Raw genomic sequence first — 21,944 nt, 5'->3', positions numbered from 1 at the left:
GGTCCTGAGTTCAATTCCCAGCAACCACATGGTGGCTCACAACCATCTGTAATGAGATCTGGCTCCCTCTTCTGGCCTGAAGGGATACATGCAAGCAGAACACTGTATACTTAATAAATAAATCTTTTAAAAAAAAAAAAAAAAAAAAAAGCCATCGTCTAACTTCCTTCCCAAACTGGCCTGGAACTTACTCTGTGATTCAGGCTGACTTTGAACTCTTAGCAATCCCCACCTCAGCCTCCTTAGTACTGGGGATTTGAGGCATAAGCTTTCATGCCCAGCATACCCCCTTTTCTTTTGATTTATCTTTGTTTTTCCTTCAAAACATCTTTCTCTTTTATTTCCTTTGGTCCTTTTAATTTTTTTTTGGAGACGGTGAGTCTTTTTACAAGTTAAGTGTTTCAAATGCACTTTAGAGGAACTTAGGTTGTTTCCATGTCTATAAGGTGGAAGAAGGAAGGGTCGGGAGGCGAGGTGTTCAGGGTAAGCTTTAAGCATTAGGTTTGTGATGAAGGCCTCTGTTCTGATGTTTCCAGCGAGTTCTATGAATACCATGCGCTAATGATGGAGGAGGAAGGAGCCGTGATTGTTGGGCTGCTGGTCGGCCTGAATGTGATTGATGCCAATCTGTGTGTGAAGGGAGAGGACCTAGACTCCCAGGTGAGTGATAATCCAAATCAGTGTTCTCATTACACACAGTTCTTCCTGGATCTCAGTGGCTCGAAGATCTAACAGTGCTGCTAAACACTTAATGAGCAAAATTCAGTTGCATGTTGGGTTAGACAAACACCTGATAGAAACAGCTAAGTGGGCTGGAGAGATGGCTCAGAGGTTAAGAGCACTGGCTGCTCTTCCAGAGGTCCTGAGTTCAAGTCCCAGCAACCTCATAATGACTCACAACCATCTGTAATGAGATCTGGTGCCCTCTTCTGGCCTGCGGGTGTACATGCAGGCAGAACATTGTACATAGTAAAAAATAAAAATAAAATAAAAAAATAAGAACGCAGAGTAACAGGCGGGGCCCAAGGCCAAGATGTGCTCCTCAGAGGCTTGTCCTCAGCAGCGGCTTGCTCCGGCCAGGCTCCGCCTGCCGCAGTTCTGAGTGTCCCTGTAGTCTTCAGGTTTTAATTCAAAGAAGGGATAAGCCACTGCGCTAGGTCAGAGCTGTCAGGGTGTCAGCAACCCTGGAAACGCCCTCCCGGACACGCCCACAGCACGCTCCCCTGGCCTGTCATCTCTCAGGCCAGCGGAAATTGACAAGACCGCCATCACACCAGAGCTGCTGAGGAGGACTTCTTCTCTTTCATTAAGACTCGATTTATTAATTTCAGGTTGGAGTGATTGATTTCTCAATGTATTTAAAAAACGAAGAAGAGACTGGGAACAAAGAAAGGTATGTTTTCCTCCGGATTTCCCAGTTTTAGGGTAGGTGCGTGCGTGCGTGCGTGCGTGCGTGCGTGCGTGCGTGTGTGTGTGTGTGTGTGTTGTTTGTTTGTTTGTTTTGTGTTTGTTTGTCTGTTTGGAGACAGGGTTTCTCTGTGTAGCCCTGGCTGTCCTGGAACTCACTCCATAGACCAGGCTAGCCTCCAACTCAGAGATCTGCCTGCCCATGCCTACCTGGTGCTGGGATAAAAGGCTTCCGCTACCCCACCCCTACCCCTGACCCGCACCCCCAGCTAGGGGGTGTAGATTTTCAGTAGCTATTTGCAAATGAACTTGTGCCGGCTGTTCACATCGTGGTTTCTGCTCCTCCCTCCCTGGAGCCCTGGCTTGTGTTTTTACTTCCTTTAAAATCTCTACAGGGCAGATAAGGAAGAGTCCTTCAAACGAGGTCGACTTTGGTCCACAGTAAGGAGTCTTGGTCAGATCCGTCCTTGTTGAGAGACACCTTAATGACTATAATTTGTGACAGTGGTGGCTTATTATCGAGTTGGGTCTGTTTCCAGTGTATTAATGGTACATTAGCAAGTAATCCAGGTTCCTAGTGCCGGTTTTCTGCTGTGTGACAGTCTGTTAGAAAGCAAAGCCACATTTTATCGCTGATTTTGACGGCCATTTCCAGACGATTCAGATATATTTTACGCTCCCCTCTCCTCCCACCACAGGAATGTTCAAATTGCAGCCATCTTAGACCAAAAGAATTACGTCGAGGAACTAAATAGACAACTGAAGTAAGTAAAGGGCCCCGAGCACCGGTCTACACTCCGGAGTCTCATCTTCGGGGCAGCTTTGGTTCTGGCGTAATCCGTTTTCCTTTCTGTTAGCGTCTTTGCAGGTTGGCCTTCTAAGTGTTTTTGAGGGGCGCTTGTGGGGCTGGTTAGATGCACAGCAGAAATTAGTAATCCACAGAGAGCTGGGTGTGGTGTCACAGCACCTGTAATAACCCCAGCACTTGGGAAGTAGCAGCAGGAAGGAAGGTCATGAGTTCGAGGTTCTGCTAGTAAGTCAGTTTGAGGCCAGCCTGGGCTAAACAAGGTCATATCTTAAAATAACAACAAAAACCCAAAGCCGCCAGGCGGTGGTGGCACACACCTTTAGTCCCAGCACTCGGGAGGCAGAGCCAGGCGGATCTCTGTGAGTTCGAGGCCAGCCTGGGCTACAGAGCGAGATCCAGGACAGGCTCCGAAACTACACAGAGAAATCCTGTCTTGAAACCTGCCACCTCCGCCCACCCGCCAAAACACAAACACACACACACACACACAAAAACTAAAACAAAAAGCCCCAAAGGCTGCTGATGTATCTCTCTTCACCTGCACAAGGCCCTGGACTCAGTCAGCCCGGCACCAAGAGGAGCTGTCGAGAAACGTTGATTCTTTTGCTGGGGTCCTTATAGCTGTCTTAGCTCAGATCAAGTTAGCCAGGGTAATGAAATTGTCCCCGTCTAGGGATCTGCTCTGGGTCATGGCTACAGGCCGATGAACGTGAGTCTGGGTCAGGTGCGCTGTCCTTGCCGGCGTGCGCTTGTGGGATTCTGAATGAGGTTTTCTCTTTGCCAACTGCAGCAGCACGGTCAGCAGCCTCCATTCGAGAGTGGACTCGTTAGAAAAGTCCAACACGAAGCTCATCGAAGAGGTACCGTCCCCAGCCCAGCGGTGGATGGGGGGCGTCTTTGGAGTCCTCGGTTGTTTGTGATCCTTTTCTGTTTAAGCATGAATGCTGTCAGCATCCACCCCACAACACACACGTGAGCACACAGACACACACAGACACAGACACAGACACACACACACAGACACACACACACACACACACACACACTTTCATCACGGTGGGACGTTTGCAGTTGAAGGTTATATGTTCGACTCTGAGGTATTGTTTTTCGCTGCAGTCTGTAACCAGAAGTCGGCCCCAGAGACAAAAGTCACACAGATTCCTAAACTCATAAGGTGTGATTCCCGTTAGAGTGGGGACCGCCCGAGTGTAGGTCACGGAATGACTTCTAGTTGCTGTTGTCTGGCTAGTCAGAGGATTTCCCCTCACAAGCAGCGCTGCAGAACCCTGTTGCCTGCCTCCCCCACCTTCTCCTGTCTGTGTACAACCTCTCGGCCATGGCTTCCCACACTGTGAATGTGGCCATTGGGTGGCCCTTTGCAGAAGAGTCAGTTCATCCTTTAAAAATAAAAATAGGTAAAATCCTGGGCTTGGGGAATTGGCTCAGTAGTTAAAGAGTATTTATGCTCTTAGAAAGGACCCAGGTTCGGTTCCCAACCCACACGATGGCTCACAACTAACTTCCGTTCCAGGCTCCACCCGTACACTCATGCAGGGATACACTACAAATGAATAGGTCTTAAAAAAAAAATCAGCTCTTCAATACTATCCATAGTTACTTTTTGAGATTATCATTTATATCTTTGAAATAGGGTCTCACTATGTAGACCAGGCTGGCCTCGAGTTCACAGAGATCCATCTGCCTCTGCCTCCTAAATTCTAGGATTAAGGTGTGGGTCATCACATTTGACTTTTTCTTCTTAACAAACCTATTTCCTGATGTATGCTAGAAGCCTGTTATTAGCACCATGACCCTATTTTTCCATGATAATTAAAATTCTTCTTTTAGAATTGTTCTGATTTATTTCCAAACCAGGGAGTCGTGATAAATTGAATACTTAACAAATAAGAATTCACCAGTAGCCAGGCGTGGTGGCGCATGCCTTAATCCCCGCACTCAGGAGGCAGAAGCAGGGGGATCTGAGTTCAAGGCTAGCCCTGTCTACAGAGTGAATTCCAGGATAACCAAGGCTACACAGAGAAACCCTGTCTCGAAACCCCCCCCCCCCAAGAAAAGAATGCATCTGTGAGGCCAAACGTGGTGGTGTACCCCTGTGATCCCAGCACATGGGAGGCAGGGTACGGAGTTCAAGCCAAGCTTCAGCTACATAATGAATTTGGGCAAGCCATCTCACAAAAAACCCGAAAGAACAATTAAGAATGCCATCTGTATATTGCTGGCTGGACTCCCACTTGGGACCATTCTGGAGCTGCTCATGACCCTGTCTCTCTCTTCTTGGCTTTCCATACACGATGAGGTTCGAGCTCTTTCCCCAAAGTGTTCAGAAATGTATGACCTGATGGCGGCCTCTACTTTACTTGCCCAGGCTTCTTTTCATTCCGGGCCTCAGAGCCAAGCCACCTGGGTCTCTGATGCTGAGAGTTAGCTGTGTGAGTGGCCACAGTTCCTGGAACCCTGTCACCTGTCACATCCACTGGGTGGGTGTCCTGTTGAGTCGCCATGAACATTTAACACAGTTTCAAACAACACAACCCTTTTTCCACAAGGCTTTACAGTGTGCTTGTTTTAACATCTTATATTTTGTGTGCACTGGTGTTTTGCATGTATGTATATCTGTGTGAGGGTGTTGGATCCCTGGGAACAGGAGTGACAGATGGTTGTGGGTGGCATGCCGTGTGGGTGCTGGGACCTGGACTAAGGTCCTCTGCAAGAGCAGGAAGCACTGTTTGTTGACTGCTGAGCCGTCTCTCCAGCCCAGTGTACGTTTTTATGATGGCACCCCTGTAATGTGGGAGTCGCATCTTACTGGTGTTAGGGTTTGGTCTCCTTTGGTTTGTAGCCACAGACCTAACCCGTGTAGCATGTCTACAGAAAGGTGCTCAGAATGGCTTTTTGTTTGTGCTTCACCCTGTGCAGTTAGCAATAGCGAAGAATAATATCATTAAGCTCCAAGAAGAAAACCATCAGTTACGTAGTGAAAACGAGTTGATCTTAATGAGAACGCGGCAGCATCTGGAGGTGAGCAGTGACCGCAGAGCTGACGGGGGGCGGGGGGGGGGGGGGTCCTGAGTTCTGTAGGGTAGGTGTGTGTGATGACAGCATGGTGTGACGATGTGACCTCTTCATCCTAGGTTACCAAAGTGGATGTGGAAACAGAGCTTCAGACATACAAGCATTCCCGGCAAGGTCTAGACGAAATGTATAATGATGCAAGGAGGCAGCTTCGAGACGAGTCACAGCTCCGGCAGGTCGTTTACCTTGCAGTTACATTAGTAAAACCGTGGGGGTCACTTCTCTCAAGCAGCACCCTTCAGATGTTCCAGCCTTAGCTTCCGGGACATAGAGCAGAGCCTGACAGCCTTAATACACTGACTTTTTTTTTTTTTTGCATTTATTTTGTATGTGTGCACACATGTCATGACACGTGGAGATCAGAGGGTAACTTTCTATAGTCAGTTTTCCTACCACATGGCTCTTCTACCACAGGTCATCAGGCCTGGTGGCAATCCACTATTCTAGTCCTCTGTCACTGTGATAAAGCACTGAAGTCCGCATGGGGGGGAGGCTAGGGTTCATCACAGACCTTCATTGGAGAAGGCCGGGCAGGCCCAGAAGGCAGGAGCCTGAAGCTTGCCTGCTCACTCAGGCTCATGCTGGGCTAGCTTTATACAGCTTCAAGAACTGTACTGCCCACAGTGGGACCTTCTACATCAGTTATCAAGACATCCCCCCACAGAGACACCCACACACGAGTCTAAGCTGTGTCTAATGCTAACTGATGCCCATGGAGCCGTGTTGCAGGCCCAATGTTCTTAAAATTTTTTAAGCTTTAGAAACACATCTCTTAGTCTTTTTAAAGCCTTCCAGTCTGTGCTTGTTGTGTGAATGCAGACCATCACAGAAACAATATTTAAGAGGACATCGTGAACTATGTAAATATTAGCAACCTCATATTGAAAATGTTAGCTTTCAGATCGTGGAACATACACAAAAATGCACACATGTAGCTTAATGAGTCATAATGCAGATACTTAGTCACTGCCCTGGCCAAGAAGAGGACACTTGCCTGCCTTTCGGTGCACTCTTCCTGTTTGTCTTTAACCCCAGCAAACGTCTTAGATTTTTTTTGAGATAGTGTGCTGTAGGTGGACTTTTCTGTCCCGCTAGCCAGCTCCCAAATAACCACACAGAGACTTATTAATTACAAATGCCCAGCCAATAGCTTAGGCTTGTTACTAATTAGTTTTTACAACTTTAATTAGCCCATATCTCTTATTTACGCTCTACCACGTTGCAGTACCTTTTTTTAGCAGGGCATGTTCATCTCCTGCTTCCTCAACATCTGGCTGGTGACCTCCCCCCCTTCTTCATCCCCACACTTTTTTTTTTTAAAGATTTATTTATTATGCATACAGTGTTCTGTCTGCATGTTTGCCTGCAGGCCAGAAGAGGGCACCAGATCTCGTTACAGATGGTTGTGAGCCACCATGTGGTTGCTGGGAATTGAACTCAGGACCTCTGGAAGAGCAGCCAGTGCTCTTAACCTCTGCCCACACTCTTTTTTTTCTTTCTGCAAGTTCCACCTAACCTCTCCCTGTCTAGCTATTGGCCAAACTACCCCTTTATTAAACCAATGAGAGTAACAAATACTCAGTGTGCAAAAACATTGTTCCACAGCAGTGTGCTGCTTAGTTTTTGTTAACTTGACATGGACTTGAGTTACCTGGGAAGAGAATCTCAACTGAAAAAATACCTCCATCCGATTGACATGTAAACAAGTCTGTGGGACATTTTTTTGATTAATGATTAATATGTGAGGGTCCAACCCAGTGTGGGCAGTGCCATTTCAGGCAGGTAACCCTGGGCTGTAAAATAAGAAAGTAGTCTGAATAAGCCATAGGGAGCAAGCCAGTAAGCAGCATTTCTCTATGGCAGTGGTTCTCAACCTTGCTAATGCTGCAACTCTTCAATACAGTTCCTCATGTTGTGACCCCCACAACCATAAAATTATTTTCGTTGCTCCTTCATAACTGTTAGGAATTATAGTGTAAATATCTGTGTTTTCCGATGGTCTCTTGGTGGTCGTGACCCACAAGTTGAGAACCACTGCCCTATGGTCTCTGCCTCCAGGTTCCTGTCTTCACTTGTGATAGACTGTAACCTGTAAGCCAAATAAACCCTTCCCTGCAGAGTTGCTTTGGTTTCGTGTTTTATCACAGCAACAGAAAGCACATTGGGACAAACAAGATCTCACTATGTAACTCCGGCTAGCCTGGAACTCTGTGTAGACCAGCCTGGCTTCAAACTCAGAGATCCTCCTACCTCTGCCTCCTGAGGAGTCCTGGGATCAAAGGTGTATACCAGCATGCCCAGACCTTCTTTTGAAGTAGAATCTCACTGTGTAGCCCAGGCTGGCCTTGTACGCAAAGCAATCCTCCTGTCTCATTCACTTCAGTGCTAGGACTACACATGTGAACCACCACACCAGGCAGGTTGATTGTTCAGTGATAGATTTAAGAGGAGCAGATGAGTGGGACATTGTTTGCAGTATTGTTAATGGTTGCACATCTGATTTTGATAACCTGTTCATGAAAGACATTGTGAAATTTCAGGATGTGGAGAATGAGCTGTCAGTACAAGTTGGCATGAAGCATGAGATTGAGCTTGCTATGAAATTGCTGGAGAAGGATATTCATGAGAAACAAGACACTCTCATAGGCCTTCGGCAACAGCTGGAAGAGGTCAAAGCAATCAACATCGAGATGTACCAAAAGCTGCAGGTACAGAGTGCTCTTCCATTCTTGGTATTGCTAGGAGTCAAGGCCCAGGCTTCCTGCGTGCTGGACAAATGCTATACCACTGGGCCATTGATTTCCACCCCAGTTTCATTCTTTGTCTTTTCTTTTCATTTATTTATGTTTGTTTGTTTATTTATTTATTTAGTACACAGAAGAGGGCACCAGATCTCATTACAGATGGTTGTGAGCCATCATGTTGGTGCTGGGAATTGAACTCGGGACCTTTGGAAGAGCAGTCGGTGCTCTTAACCTCTGTGCCATCTCTCCAGCCCCTCTTTGTCTTTTTGAGACAGGGTTTCTCTGTGTAATCCTGGCCATCCTGGAACTCACTGTGTAGCCCAGGCTGGCTTCAGACTCACAGAGATCCACCTGCCTCTGCCTCCCAAGTGCTGGGATTAAAAGTGTGCACCACCATTTCTGGATCTTTTTTCTTTTGAGATGGTATATTTGTCTTCTCATGGTTGGGACAGGGTGCTTGCCTGGTTGAGGTAATTTAAAGAAGTAATTTTGGCTTACAGTTTGAGGGACAGTCACTTAGGCTGGGGAGGGCAGCGGTGGGAGCAGCTTGCAGCCCTACCTACTGAAGCTGCTTGCTTACAGACAGGACGGGACGGGTAGCTAGGCTGTACACCTCCAGGCCCATCCCAGTGACTCCTTTCTTCCAGTGAGGCCCAGCCTCTAAAAAGTTTCCACAACCTCAGCCAGAGAATGGTGGCACACGCCTTTAACCCTAGAATTCAGGAGGCAGAGGCAGGTAAATCTCTGCCAGTTCAAGGCCAGCTTGGTCTACAGAACTAGTTCTAGAACAGCCAAGGCTACTCAAAGAAGCCCTGTCTTGAAAAACAAAAAGATTCCACAACCTCCTGAATTGGTACCCCCAGTTGGGACCAAACGTTCAAACACTGAACCTGTGGAAGGTCATGTTCTCATTCGAACCACAACACAGGGTCTCACCTCAACAGAGTTTGCAGTCCTGCTCGATTATCAGCAGACACTCAGGCCAAGGCGCAGATGCGAAGGTCGGACGAGAGTGTGTGGGAGCCGGTTCTCTCCTCCCACCCTGAAGCTTATGGAGATAGACTCAAATCATCAGATGTGGTGGCAAGTGCCTGTACCTGCTCAGCCCTCTCACTGGCCCTGTTTTTTTCCAACATAAGACTTGGCTTACTTGCAATTGTTACTGTAGGCAAAAACTAACTTGTACATGATTTCATCTACAAATTCACAGAAAATGACTCTAATGAGTCTTTGTTGACTCATCATGGTAGCGATGCATCCTACCCACCTTCGAGCTGTATCTCTAGTCTCAAATCTGTTTTCTTTTCTCCCTTCTCCAATTGGCTTTTCAATTTCAGCATTTTTGAAAAATATTTTAAGAATGTTTTGCTTGCATATATGAATGTGTATCACATACAAACCTTGTGCCCTTGGAGGTCCAAAGAGGGCATGGAATCCTCTGGAACTCGAGTTGCAGAAGGTTGTAAGCCACCACGTTGATGCTAAGAACCAAGCTGAAGCCCTCTGCCAAAGCAACAAGTGCTCTTAAAACAGAGCCATCTCTCCAGGCTCTAATTTTGTTTTTGTTTGAGACGGGATCTCACTGTGTAGCCCTGGCTAGTCTGGAACTCACTTTGTAGGCCATGCTGGCCATGAACCCACAGTGAACTGCCTGTTTTTGCTTCTGGAGTGCCAGGATTAAAGGCCTGTGCCACTGTGTCTGACCCTCAGTAATCTTTTATTACATTTATTGTAATAAAACTTGTGGAGTAGGTTATCTTCTTTCATTGTGTGGATCCTAAGGGTCCAACTTAGGTTGTCCATATTGGCAGGAAACACCTTTACCCACTAAGTGATCTCTCATACCTCTCAAATGTTTTTGTTTTTGTTGTTTTTCAAGACAGGGTTTCGCTGTGTTGCCCTGGCTGTCCTGGTGAGTTTACTCTGTAGGTCAGGCTGGCCTCGAACTCACAAAGATCCCTCTACCTCTGCCTCCCAAAAGTGCTGGAATTAAAGGCATGCAGCACCACTGCTTGCCTCCTGTTATCTTTCAATAACATGGAAGTATGATCAAGTTGGTTTTTTGTTGTTGTATTTAAGATTTATTTATTTACTTTCTTACTTATTATGTATGCAGTGTTCCATCTGCATGTATGCCTGCAGGCCAGAAGAGGGCACCAGATCTCATTACAGATGGTTGTGAGCCACCATGTGGGTGCTGGGAATTGAACTCAGAACCTTTGGAAGAGCAGTCAGTGCTCTTCACTGCTGAGCCATCTCTCCAAGCCCTTGTTGTATTTTAAAAAGCATTACTATTGTTGAATGTGTGTGCACCTTGGCTCATATATGGAAGTCAGAGGACACTTTCAGGAGTAGGCTCTCCTACCATGTGGGCTTGAGTGGAACTCCGCTGGCCAGGTAAGTCTGTCTTCTCACTGAGCCCTTCTCTGGTGCATCCTGTATCTTCTTACTATTTGGTTATTTTTGAGGGCTGGATGCCCAGGCTGGCCTTGGTGGCCCTATGTAGTGAGGCTGAAATTGAACCTATAATCCTACCTACCTCTGAGTGTTAGGATTCCAGGCATATACCACTATACTGGGCCTAATGTTTGAGTTTCAAAATCAAAACCACCATAAATGTGTTTTTATAAATAGGGCTCTGAAGACAGCTTGAAAGAAAAGAATGAAATAATTGCCCGACTAGAAGAAAAGACCAATAAGATCACCACGGCCATGAGGCAGCTGGAGCAAAGGTATGATAGTCCTGAGTTCTCCTCCTTCCCCATTCCCTTCTTCACCCCTGACATCTGCCATAGAAGGCTGTCAGGAGACCTCACCTAGGCCCTGTGTCTAAGCTGAGCCAGATTTTGTGCTTTTTTGGTTGTTGCATGGAATCAAGTTGCTTTATTAGGGTGATGATTCATTTAAAGTTGCTCTGTTGGAGATACTTTAAAGGCACAATATCTGTGACATAAAACTAAACAAAGACCTGGAAAAAAGAAATGGCCAGGCTCTGTGGGACTGTCCATTCTTCACCATTGGCCACCTCCTATCTGAAAACAGCATGAGTAGACAGTGTAGTTGCTCTGAGCTATGGCCCTCAGCCTACCCCAGGCAAGGGTTTTCTGTCAATGGAGCTCTTCGATCCTGGCATTTCATTTTACTGTTGGAAAATGTAATGTATCCATTGCCCTGTCATGTGGAGTCAACATGTCTACCATTGCTTTCTTTGGATCTACTTAGGAAAAACATAACTATTGATGCTTTACTGACACAAATATTCTTTTATTGACATCCTCTTTCTTCTTTTTTTCTTCTTTCTTTTTGTTGTTTTCTTTATCCCCACTTTTACATTTTGGACATCTTTATTACCGTTTCTTGTCTTTGATTTCTGTCCATTCCATTATGAAGTGACAATGATTTGTTAACTCAGACTAGGACAATTGCAGTGTCATTGGTGAAAAGTGCTGGCAGTGACCCCCAGGACCAGTACAAGCTGGTCAAAGACATCTCCTTCTGAAACCCACTCAGATGGCAGAGCCCATCCTCTTCCCATGTGTTAAATGGAAAAGAATGTATGATCTCTCCTGTTGTACAGGGCTGCAGGAGCCCTTCGTGGCTGCTCTGAGACACAGCATGGGCACTGGGCTCCCCAGACGCACTCCTCAGCCTTGTGCCTCAACTGCTTGGAGGGCAAGATTTTCAAATGGTTTTATCTTTTTAGCAACTTTTTGATGGAAACTAGAAACCTTTGGTTTCAGGCTGTGTTGGCACAGATAATCTCACACACACACACACACACACACACACACACACACACACACACACTTGCACACTCTGCCTAATGGCTCCTTACTGATTTTTAAAGTTAAGTTTTCAAAGCAGTTTCTGAACCAGGTTGGCCGCTGCCCGGGGCTTCAGCACCTCAGTTTCTGCCCACCCCACCCCCCAGCCCTCTTTTGTGACAGCACAACTTCAAGGCCTACCTCACTTACTTTACTTCCTGTTACCTTAGAGAAGAAAGCTGAGCCCTCCCCTACCGCCTTAACCCCTTCATTTCAGTGTAAACCTGGAGGGAGCTTACTTCCTCTCCTCTCCTTGGAGGCTTTTATACTCGCAATGTGTATTGCCTTACTTAGGGTTTTTTTGAGGCAGATAGGAAGGTGCAAGATTTCTCTTGTGACTTCTTGTGAAGAGTTAATGTCCATTGAATCCTGGAAATATTTTCTTATAAACCTTAGAAATCTTGATGTCCAAGGGAGGCAAGGAGTGGAGCTAAGCCTAGGGAGAAACAGTGACTTAACAAATAAAAAAGGGAAAAAAATGACCACAAACATTTTAAACTAATCTTTAATATTCAAGGTAAAGAATAAAAAGTAGGGCACTGGAGAGATGTCACAGCAGTTAAGAGCTCAGGTTCTTATAGAGGACCTGGGTTCAATTCCCAACACCTACATGATGTGGCTCACAACTGTCTATAACTCCAGTTCCAAGGGACCTGACACCTTCTTCTGACCTCAGTGGACACCAGGCATGTATGTGGTGCACAGACATACATGCAAGCAAAACATTCATAAATGTAAAATAAAAATCTAAAAAAAATCCATAGGGAATGATGCCAACAAGCATTAAATCTTTTTGAATCTTAATATATATATATACACACACACATACATACAGCTTTGCATACTGGAGCAGCTGCATAGAGCTCTGCTAGAAGACGCTCTTACTGAGAACTGTTGCTCTTAGCCTTGTTAGTGCACTTGATTCCCGGCACACACACCTTAGCATCCCATGCAGCAGGTGTGTCCTGCACTTACTAGAGACCGTGTGCTACTCACGGTTTTGTAAAAAGGCAATAACATACCTAGCCATATTTGAGATTGGAATCATTATTCTCCAACGGTAAAAACTGTATTGCTTTGCATTAATTATGAACAAGAAATAAAGCAAATTTCAAGATAGTTTTCTGGGCATATTATATCTTGTACTGAAAAAGAAATCACAAAACAATTTCTAGACATTGTGTGGCTCTTTCACGTTTGAGTTTGTGAGTTCTCCCCAGACTTTGTTTTCATTTAGAAATGTTTCTATTTCCCCATTTTTCTTTTATTTGTCTTCTTCACCCTTTTACACCCTAGTTCTAGCCTCAGTTTTACCCAAAGTTGATTTGACTTACACCAGATTGCAGCAAGCAGAGAAGGCACAGATGGAAGCTGAGGTCGAGGATGAGAAATATGCCCAAGAGTGTCTGAGCAGATCCGACAGTCTGCAGAGACAGATCTCACAGAAGGAGCAGCAGCTGTGAGTGTTTCCTCTTCATCTTGGAATCAAACTCTTGTACTGACATGGTCTTTGCCAGCCAGTAGAGCCACGTAAAGAAGGTGTGTGGGGGACGTCTGTGATGGCTCAGTAGGTAAAGGCAGTTACCACCAAGCCTCAGCTCAACCTCCAGGACCCACATGGTAGTCCTGCACATGTCCCAGCTCCTTACACTAAACAAATAAATATAAAAGTTGGGGTAGGGATGTAGTTCAGTGGGAGAGTACTTTGCTAGCATTGTTGAGACCCTGGGTTCAAGGTCCAAAACCGCATTCTGAAAATATAATTGTTACTCCTATTATTTTATCTATTTATTTTTGGAGATAATGTCTCATGTATCCCAGGCTGGCCTACAAAACTCCCTACATAAGCAAGGGTGACTTTGACCCTCTCTTCTTCCTGCTTCCACCTCTGAATACTGGAACTAAAGGTAAGTACCACCACACCTGGCTTATGTGATGCTAGGGATCAACACCCAGGGTTTGTTTATGCTACATGAGCACTCTGTCCACTGAGCCACATCCTCAGCTCCTGCTTTCTTTCTAAGATTTAATTTTTTTCATTTTTATTTACACTTGTGTGTCTCTTTATTGCTAAGGCATATCTCCAGCCCACTTTCTTTTAATAACAAAAATAGTGCATGGTTCCTGGGGAGGAACATTAGTGGTGCTTGTAGAGTAAGGACTGAAGCCCCCTCCAGGGGGCTTTCCATGTTCTAGAATAACTATTAAACTCTATAACTGTTCTGGGCTTCAGTGAGACTCATTGGTGGAATATGTGCTGTTTAGTTTGTATAAAGCACCCTACATTCAGTCCTCAGCACCACAAAATAAGGACAAAACAAGACTTTTCTTTGTACATATAAATGTATAGGCAATACGTGGTTTGAGTTTTATTGTAAAATTGAAATTACATTTACTTATTTAGTCTGTCAGCGTGCATGTACCGGAGTATGTATGTGGAGGTCAGAGGCCAGCTTGTGGGGGTTAGTTTTCTTCTCACATGCAGGACTGTGGGATCAAATTCAGGTTGTCATGCTTGGCAGCGAAAGGCTTTACCCACTAAGACAGTGTCTCAAAAAATACAGCTCTGGCTGTCCTGGAACTCACATCAACTGCCTTTGCCTCCCAAGTGCTAGAATGAAAGATGTGTGCCACCATGCCTGACCTAATTTTATTTTTAATAATTTACTTTTATTTTATGTGCATTGATGTTTTGTCTGTATGTGTGAGGGTTCAGATCTTGGAGTTACAGACAGTAGTGAGCTGCCATGTGGATGCTAGGAGTTGAACCCCAGTCCTCTGGAGGAACAGCCAGTGCTCTTAACTGCTCAGCTATCTCTCCAGCCCCCTAATTTTATTTTTAAAATAGAATCATATTTGACAAGCTCTTTTGAACCTTTTTTTGAAACAGGGTCTTGCTCCATAGCCCACATTGGTTATATAGGTGACGGCAGAGGGATCAGAAATTAAAGGTCATTTTTGGCTCCATAGCAATTTTGTGGCTAGCTTGAGATATATGAGAAAATAAATAAACAAAAGGGACTGCAGAGATGGCTCGGTGGCTAAGAGCATGTACTCGTCTTGCAGAGGGGCTTCAGCACCCATACCAGGTGGCTCAACACCCGTAATTAAAAAATAAGCCTTTAAAGAAATCAGTAAAAATAAGAGGGCCAGGTATGGTAGAAGACAGTTGTAACCCTGGCACTTAGGAGGTGGAGGCAGGAGCATTTGGTTTTAAAGGCTAGTCTTGGCTACACGAGACCCTATCTCAAGAATGACCAACTACACACTGCGCTTCTGTGTTTGCCATTCAAGGGTGCAGCTGGAAACCGATTTGAAGATTGAGAAGGAATGGAGGCAGACTCTGCAAGAAGATCTTCAAAAGGAGAAAGATGTCCTAGCTCATCTTAGAAATGAGACCCAACAAATCATTAGTCTCAAAAAAGTAAATAGTGGTAAAACTTTAATTTTATATCTTGACAAATGTTAACTCTGTTGTTGGACATAGCCCAGACTGTCTCTGAACTCTTGTTATGTAGTAAAAGCTGGCCTTGAACTCATGGCAATTCTGTCTCAGTCTCTAGAGTGCTGGGATTAAGGCCTGAGCCCATTCCCAGCCTGTGAGCTTATGTAAACAATTTGGGGGCTGTTAGTCAAGTGCTTGGAGGACTTGTATTCCCAGCTCTGGAGGCATCCCTGGGACTCACTGGCCAGCCAGTCTAACCTAATTCATGAGCTCCAGGTCACTGAAAGACCCTGCCTATCTCAAGGGAGGTGGTAGGCAGTCCTAAGTACAACCAGGGTTGTCTTCCAACCTCCACATACACCTGCATATTCAAACGCATACATCTTTTAAAACAAGATACTTTACACAATTTACATGTATATGAGAAAACAGGATGCACTTAGTCATCTTAGGACTATGAATAAGGAGGTTGTGTGGGTAATAGTTGATATATAAACAGCCAGGAAAAGGCTTCAGATATATTGTTTCTTATAAAAAGATTAAGTTGGGTGTGATGTGCACCTGTAATTGCAGCCCTGAGTAGGCTGAGACAGGAGGATCAGGAGGTCGAGGCTACAATCCCAGCATTCACATGGTGGCTCACAACCATCTCTAACTTACAGTTACAGGGGATCTGATGCCCTCTTCTGACCTCTGGGTATCAGGCATGCACATGGTACACATACATACATACATTCATACATACATTCACACACATCTTTTTTAAAAAGAGCGAAATTGAGGGGGAAGGGGGATTTGAAAATTCCTCATTAAAGCATGACGGAATATTCCTGTAATCCCAACACTTGGAAATGGAAGCAGGATCAGGACAAGGTCATGCCTCAGCCTCCAGAGAACAAAGCTCAAAGATATTTATACCTTCCTAATTAATGATATATATGCAATATGGAGTTTCTTGGTTTTTTTTAAAGTTATGTTTCTGTTTTTTTATTGAAGGAGTTTCTTAACCTCCAGGATGAAAATCAGCAGTTGAAAAAAATATACCATGAACAAGAACAGGCTCTGCAAGAACTTGGCAGCAAACTCTGCGAGTAATTCCTCTCTTCTTCCTTCAGCTATAAGTCGACAGATTTATGGAAGACACGAGTGTACCAGATCAGCTGTGCAGAGAGGCTCAAGTGTGGGGACACTAAAAAGACTAGATTCCTTAAAGGGATTGAGTAGTTCTGTGCATTTTAGTAGACCTTGGTTCTGAAGGGTTCCAGCAGGTGAAGGCAAAGATTATTGTTTAATTCTTCAGTGATAAAAGAATCCAGAAGCTTAATTTTGTCAGAAGAACATGAGTTGAATTTTGAAAATGTCCAGAGCTATCAGACTATCTTGAGACAGAGCCAGTTTTGTGTTTATTAGAGGTAGTTGTCATGCCTTTAGGGGTCAAATCTCACCATGACACACACAATGTGATCTTGTAGTAAAATGTTATTGGGATTCTGTAAGAACTAGGAAAGCGGCTGTAATCTCAGCACTTGGAAGATCAGGAATTCAAGGTCATCCTCAGCTACATACAGAGGGACTAGCCTTGAGATCATGCCTTTAAAAGACAAAGAAATAGGAGCTGGAGAGATGGCTCTGTGGCTGGCTAAGTGTACTTGTTGCTCTTGCAGAAGACTTAGGTCAAATTCCCAGCACCCACACAGTGGATCACAACCACCTCTAACTCCAGTTGCTGGGGATCTGATGCCTTTCTGAACTTTGGACATCAGGCATGCACATGGTACACAAACATACACGCAAGCAACACATTCACATATTTTAGAGAGAGAAATGGAAGGAGAGGGGAGATGTGAGAATACCGTCATTTCAGTTTTATTTTAGGATTGTGTTCTTTCCCCTCCTCTTTCTGAGAAAGAATACTGCTCTATTGTCTAGGCTGGTGGTGACTTCCTGGGCTCAAGTCGGCCAAGTACTGTATGCCACTATGGCCAGCCACTTCAAATGTAATAAATCATTTCTCCGGTGAGAAGATTAAAACATGTTTAAAGTTCAACTATAGTTTGACCTTGAACTTTGATCTTCTGCTGTGTAACTTCCCAAGTGCTGGGATTACAGATGTCTGCCACCACACCCAGGTTTATATGGCACTGGGATCTAACCAGAGGCTCTGTGCATGCACTTCCAGAGACCCTTTCTCTCACATAGTCAAGTTTTTGAGAAAGCTAGTTGTAGATTGTGAGACTATCTCAACAAAAACCAAAATAAAGTTGTGGAAGTCTCATTGATTTTTGTTTTTAGAAGAAAAATAGGAAAATACAAAATATCCCCTTAGCCGAAGATTGTTACAATCTAAAATAATATACAATGAAAAATCAACACCTTTCCAATGAAATATCAGGTGTTCTGTATTCACATACATACTAAAATTTGAACCTCTTTGTAATGTTTTTAGATCCAAACTTAAAATAGACGACATAAAAGAAGCCAACCAAGCATTACAGGTGAGTAAAAAGGTTTGTCAGTACCGCTGAAGGCTCAAGTCAGGAAAGCTCAACTGTTTGGAGACGGGGGTGTGGGGAAGACCTTGGTCTGGTCCCAGCACCAGAAGGGTGTATACAAACCCCAGAGTACTGGGGTGGCAGCACTGAACGGGAGTGTGGGTGGTGCTATTCTTTCTTCATTTTTCTTTTGCTTTTTTTGAGACAAGTTTTCTCTGTGTTAACAGCCCTGGCTGTCCTGGAACTTGCTCTGTAGACCAGACTGGCCTCGAACTCACAGAGCTCTGCCTTCCTCTGCCTCCAGGGGACTGGGATGAAGACTACCATCTCTGTTCTTACTGAAATATTTTAAAAGGTGGAAATTGATTACTTAGTGCCCGCTAAAGGATGTATTAATGATCTGGATGAAAAATAACATCATAGTGCTACTTTAGATGACATATCCTTGATGACTCAGTTTACCCTTCTAGAATAGGCTTCTGATGCATACAAGTTGCTTTGACAAGGCTAGAAATGCGTTACTTTGGGTGTGTCTGAAAGAATCCTCCTATGACATGGCATTATCAAGTCAGCACTTCAGTGTCAGTGATGATTTTCTATTCCAAATTACCCTTTAATTTTTTAATCCAAGTGTTACATGAAAATAGTATTCAAAAAGTCCTGGAGCCTAGGTTATATAATGCCAGCCAGCACTCTGAACCAGTTTTAAAGAGAGAGAGAGAGAAGAGAGTGAGAGAGTGAGTAAAATGTGTTGGATCTCTCGGAACTGGGGTTACAGAAGATTGTGAGCCACGTAGATGCTGGGAATTGAACTTGGGTCCTCTGGAAGAACAGCAGTACTCTTAATGACTGAGCCATTGCCCCAGCCCCCATTATAAAAAGATTTCAAACAACAAAAATGTTTGCTCTCGACTTTGACCCACCTTAGCTTCTGCTCCAAAAGGGAGCTGCTTCCAGTTCTTGCAGCTATTCCCTTTGGCATCTAGCTCTGCCTCCCCTTTTGTAGCACTGGCAATGGACCTGAAGGGGCAGCCCATGCCAGGCAAACCCTGTACTGCTGAGCCATGCTCTAGTGTGTTTTTTTTACCTTGTTATGGATGTGGTGGGACATCTTTTCCTTAAGTGACCTCAGAAAGCTTTTTTCCTAGACAGGATCTCACTGTAACCCTGGCTGGCCTCAAACTCAGGAATCCTCTTGAGTGCCACACCCCATTATTTCTCCTGATGTCAACTGCCTGTCACTTCATTTAACATCATTCTTCAATGACGACAACACAACACCTCTATCAAATGTCCCCTGAAGAAGTTAGGTGGCTCATTACTTTGTCTTGGAAGTCTGGCCCCTTGCCCACATCTGGCCTTGGCCCCTCTATCCTGACATTTCTAAGTTCCTCTGACCTTTCTCTGAGAGCTATTGCCTGAGCCTGGTACCTTCTTTCTTGAGTTCCCTGATTTTGAACAGAAGTGGCTCCCTGAAAAATGATAAGTTATAGGAATTCTGCCTTTTCTGTTTCATGGTTTTAAGCTAAGTGCAAGTGTTAACTGATTTGAACAGGAACATTCATCTTTTCCTATTAGGGACTGGTCTGGCTGAAAGACAAAGAGGCAACACACTGTAAGCTTTGTGAGAAGGAATTTTCACTCTCCAAAAGAAAGGTAAGAGGGGTGAAAGTGAGTCCAAACATTTTGGCAACAAAAATAGCTTCTTTTTTTTTTTTCCCCTGAAAACGATTTAATGAGGTACTACTGTACAAGCGTCCTGGAGGCCTCTCCTAGACGTCCCCTCCTGGCGACTCTAGCCCAAAAATGGCTTCTAACTCAAGTTTTTTGTTTTTGTTTTTTTCTTCCCAATTTTTCCATTTAATAGCACCACTGTAGAAACTGCGGGGAAATTTTCTGTAATGCCTGCTCTGACAACGAGCTGCCTTTGCCTTCTTCACCAAAGCCAGTGCGAGTCTGTGATTCCTGTCATGCAATACTCATTCAGAGATGCTCCTCTAATGTGCCGTGACACTAGAACTCTATCTTCCTGCACAGAAGCACCTGCCGTGAGTGTGAGGACCGAGTGTCCAGTCAGCACTGTGCCTCTCCTCCAGCTAACACCCAGGATTCTAAGTTGTATAGTTAGTATTCCGTTTCTGCACTTACTCAAGATTTTAAGATAGCATGTTTTATCACTACTTGGAACAGTCATGTAACCCTTAAGGAAAGGCCAGATAGCAGAGCTAATAATGCACATTTGCCTTATCTTCTAGAGGCCTTCTTGAGAACAAGGCCACAGCTTGTTTGTTTCTGAACTGTCAAGTTGGCACTGATGGTGCCTGTAATTCTCTTAATGCACTTTAAAGCTTCACAATTCTCAGAGGAAGACTGGAAATGCACTCATTTTGTGATATGCCAATTGAACATCCTTTTTTGAAACAAGGTTGAAACAAAGTTGTCCATTTTTGACCATGAACTCATAGACTTCCTTGCCTCAGCTTTGAAGTGCTGGGGTCATAGGTGTCGGCCTCCATACCAGGTCTGTATAGTCTTCATTGTCTGGTAAGGTTCTAACTTAATTGTATTTATTTGTTCTTTTCCCCTCGTCTACAATGGAAAAGGCCAATAGTTTTTTTCCCATACCTTTCTTTTTGCTTGCCTACACCTTTCATATAGTGGATTAAAGGACCAGCTTTCCCTTCTACTCTTTAAGGAATGTTATATATAACCACCATCCTCGTCACAGATGCTACTTTTTGTAAAGGGTTGGACCCCAAAGACCCCACAGGCTTTTAAAGATCCTAAGCATTAAAAATAAGAGCATTTAGCCAGTCGGTGGTGGTGCACGTTTTTAATCCCAGCACTCTGGAGGCAGAGCCAGGCGTATCTCTGTGAGTTTGAGGCCAGCCTGGTCTACAGAGCAAGCTCTAGGACAGGCACCAAAACTACACAGAGAAACCCTGTCTCAAAATACCAAAACAATAACAAAAAAGAGCATTTAAAACTCTGCCTATGCTATGACATAATTAAGTCCCCCTGCCCCCCAATTCTCTTAGGAAAGTTCTAGCATTACATTCCAGTGTTTACACCTATCCACAGTAGAATTTCACCCTATGTATCAAGTACCTTTATGCTATGGTCTTAGGCAGATAGTAGTTTCTTTTTTTTCCAGCAGAAAAACATTAAGTTACTTAAACCATGACCATTCAGGATCTTAAATATATTAATTTCTGGTCTTGCACTTTTAAATCTATAAGCTCTCTATAGAGATTTTACATTCCTAAAGACAGTTTAGTGATTAGGTACTTTCCTGATCCTAATTCTTCAGGATCTTTTCATCTGTTATATTTCAGTAAATTTTATAAATTGCCAAAATGACAAAACCAGTATTTTCACCAGCTTCTGGGGTCAACTTAAATTAGATCTGTCAGATTTTGAGGCGTCCCATTTTGGAAACGGACTCATGTAACCTAAGTTGGCCTCTAACTTGGTGTGTAGCAGATGACCTTGAACTGATTCTCTGACCTCCATACCTCCCAGCTGCTGAGATTATAACTGTGTGCTGTTTTATGTGGTGCTGGGGATGGAAGCCCTGGCTTTGTGCAGGTTGGCCAGGTATTCTACCAACTGAGCTACACTCCCTCCTCCCTGCTGCAGATGTCACTTGTTGAGTACTAACAGAAATGGCCTTAAAGCAGAATTAAGATGGTAAGGCAGAAGGCAGGAAGGCCACAAGTTCAAGGCCACCCTGGTTCATCCCTAGAGCTTCAGATATATGAAACAGTGAAAACCTGGCTCAGAAACTGGAAAAATAAAAATTATATTCTTGAAGCATTTTGTATCAATGGGGATAGACTAATAACATTTTTATGACTGCTGAAAGTGAGCATAAATGAAAAAAACTCCCAAATATTTCATTCTGTGCTTTCTGTCACAAACATGGGCCTTTTCTGGGGCAGCATTAAACTTGAGCCCCACTGTCTAGGATGAGGCTATAGCTCAGTGGTAAAATGTTTGTTTACTGTGGATGATAAAGCCCTGGGTTCTCAATCCACAGCACTACCAAACAAAATCACACAATCTCAGTTTAGGATACCCCATTCATTACAAACCATTCCCAAGCTGCTGTCATTCCCTTACTTACCCTAG

The 21,944-nt window shown here is 44.3% G+C and overlaps 1 protein-coding gene across 6 annotated transcripts in view; it reads left to right on the top strand.

The window, feature by feature from the left end:
• Positions 1–20,703, top strand: part of Rufy2 (RUN and FYVE domain containing 2) — a 34,977-nt gene extending 14,274 nt beyond the window's left edge. For 2 of the 6 annotated variants that reach the window (XM_028881089.2, XM_028881090.2), the window contains exons 5-18: positions 537–660; positions 1,332–1,393; positions 2,106–2,171; positions 3,006–3,075; positions 5,153–5,254; positions 5,368–5,484; positions 7,849–8,016; positions 10,687–10,784; positions 13,216–13,335; positions 15,171–15,300; positions 16,318–16,412; positions 17,768–17,816; positions 19,392–19,469; positions 19,681–20,703. In XM_028881089.2, coding sequence (XP_028736922.1) covers positions 537–660; positions 1,332–1,393; positions 2,106–2,171; positions 3,006–3,075; positions 5,153–5,254; positions 5,368–5,484; positions 7,849–8,016; positions 10,687–10,784; positions 13,216–13,335; positions 15,171–15,300; positions 16,318–16,412; positions 17,768–17,816; positions 19,392–19,469; positions 19,681–19,824 — 1,423 coding nt within the window. In that variant the 3' untranslated portion in view covers positions 19,825–20,703. Of the gene's footprint in view, positions 1–536; positions 661–1,331; positions 1,394–2,105; positions 2,172–3,005; positions 3,076–5,152; positions 5,255–5,367; positions 5,485–7,848; positions 8,017–10,686; positions 10,785–11,442; positions 12,487–13,172; positions 13,336–15,170; positions 15,311–16,317; positions 16,413–17,767; positions 17,817–19,391; positions 19,470–19,680 lie in introns of those variants that run through there. The other 4 variants (XM_028881091.2, XM_028881092.2, XM_028881096.2 and 1 more) reach the window with 4 other exon arrangements.
• The last annotated feature ends 1,241 nt before the right edge of the window (positions 20,704–21,944 follow it).

This window comes from Peromyscus leucopus, chromosome 16_21, assembly GCF_004664715.2.
Source record: "Peromyscus leucopus breed LL Stock chromosome 16_21, UCI_PerLeu_2.1, whole genome shotgun sequence".
Taxonomy (NCBI): domain Eukaryota; kingdom Metazoa; phylum Chordata; class Mammalia; order Rodentia; family Cricetidae; genus Peromyscus; species Peromyscus leucopus.
This window is presented reverse-complemented; position numbering and strand designations above follow the sequence as displayed.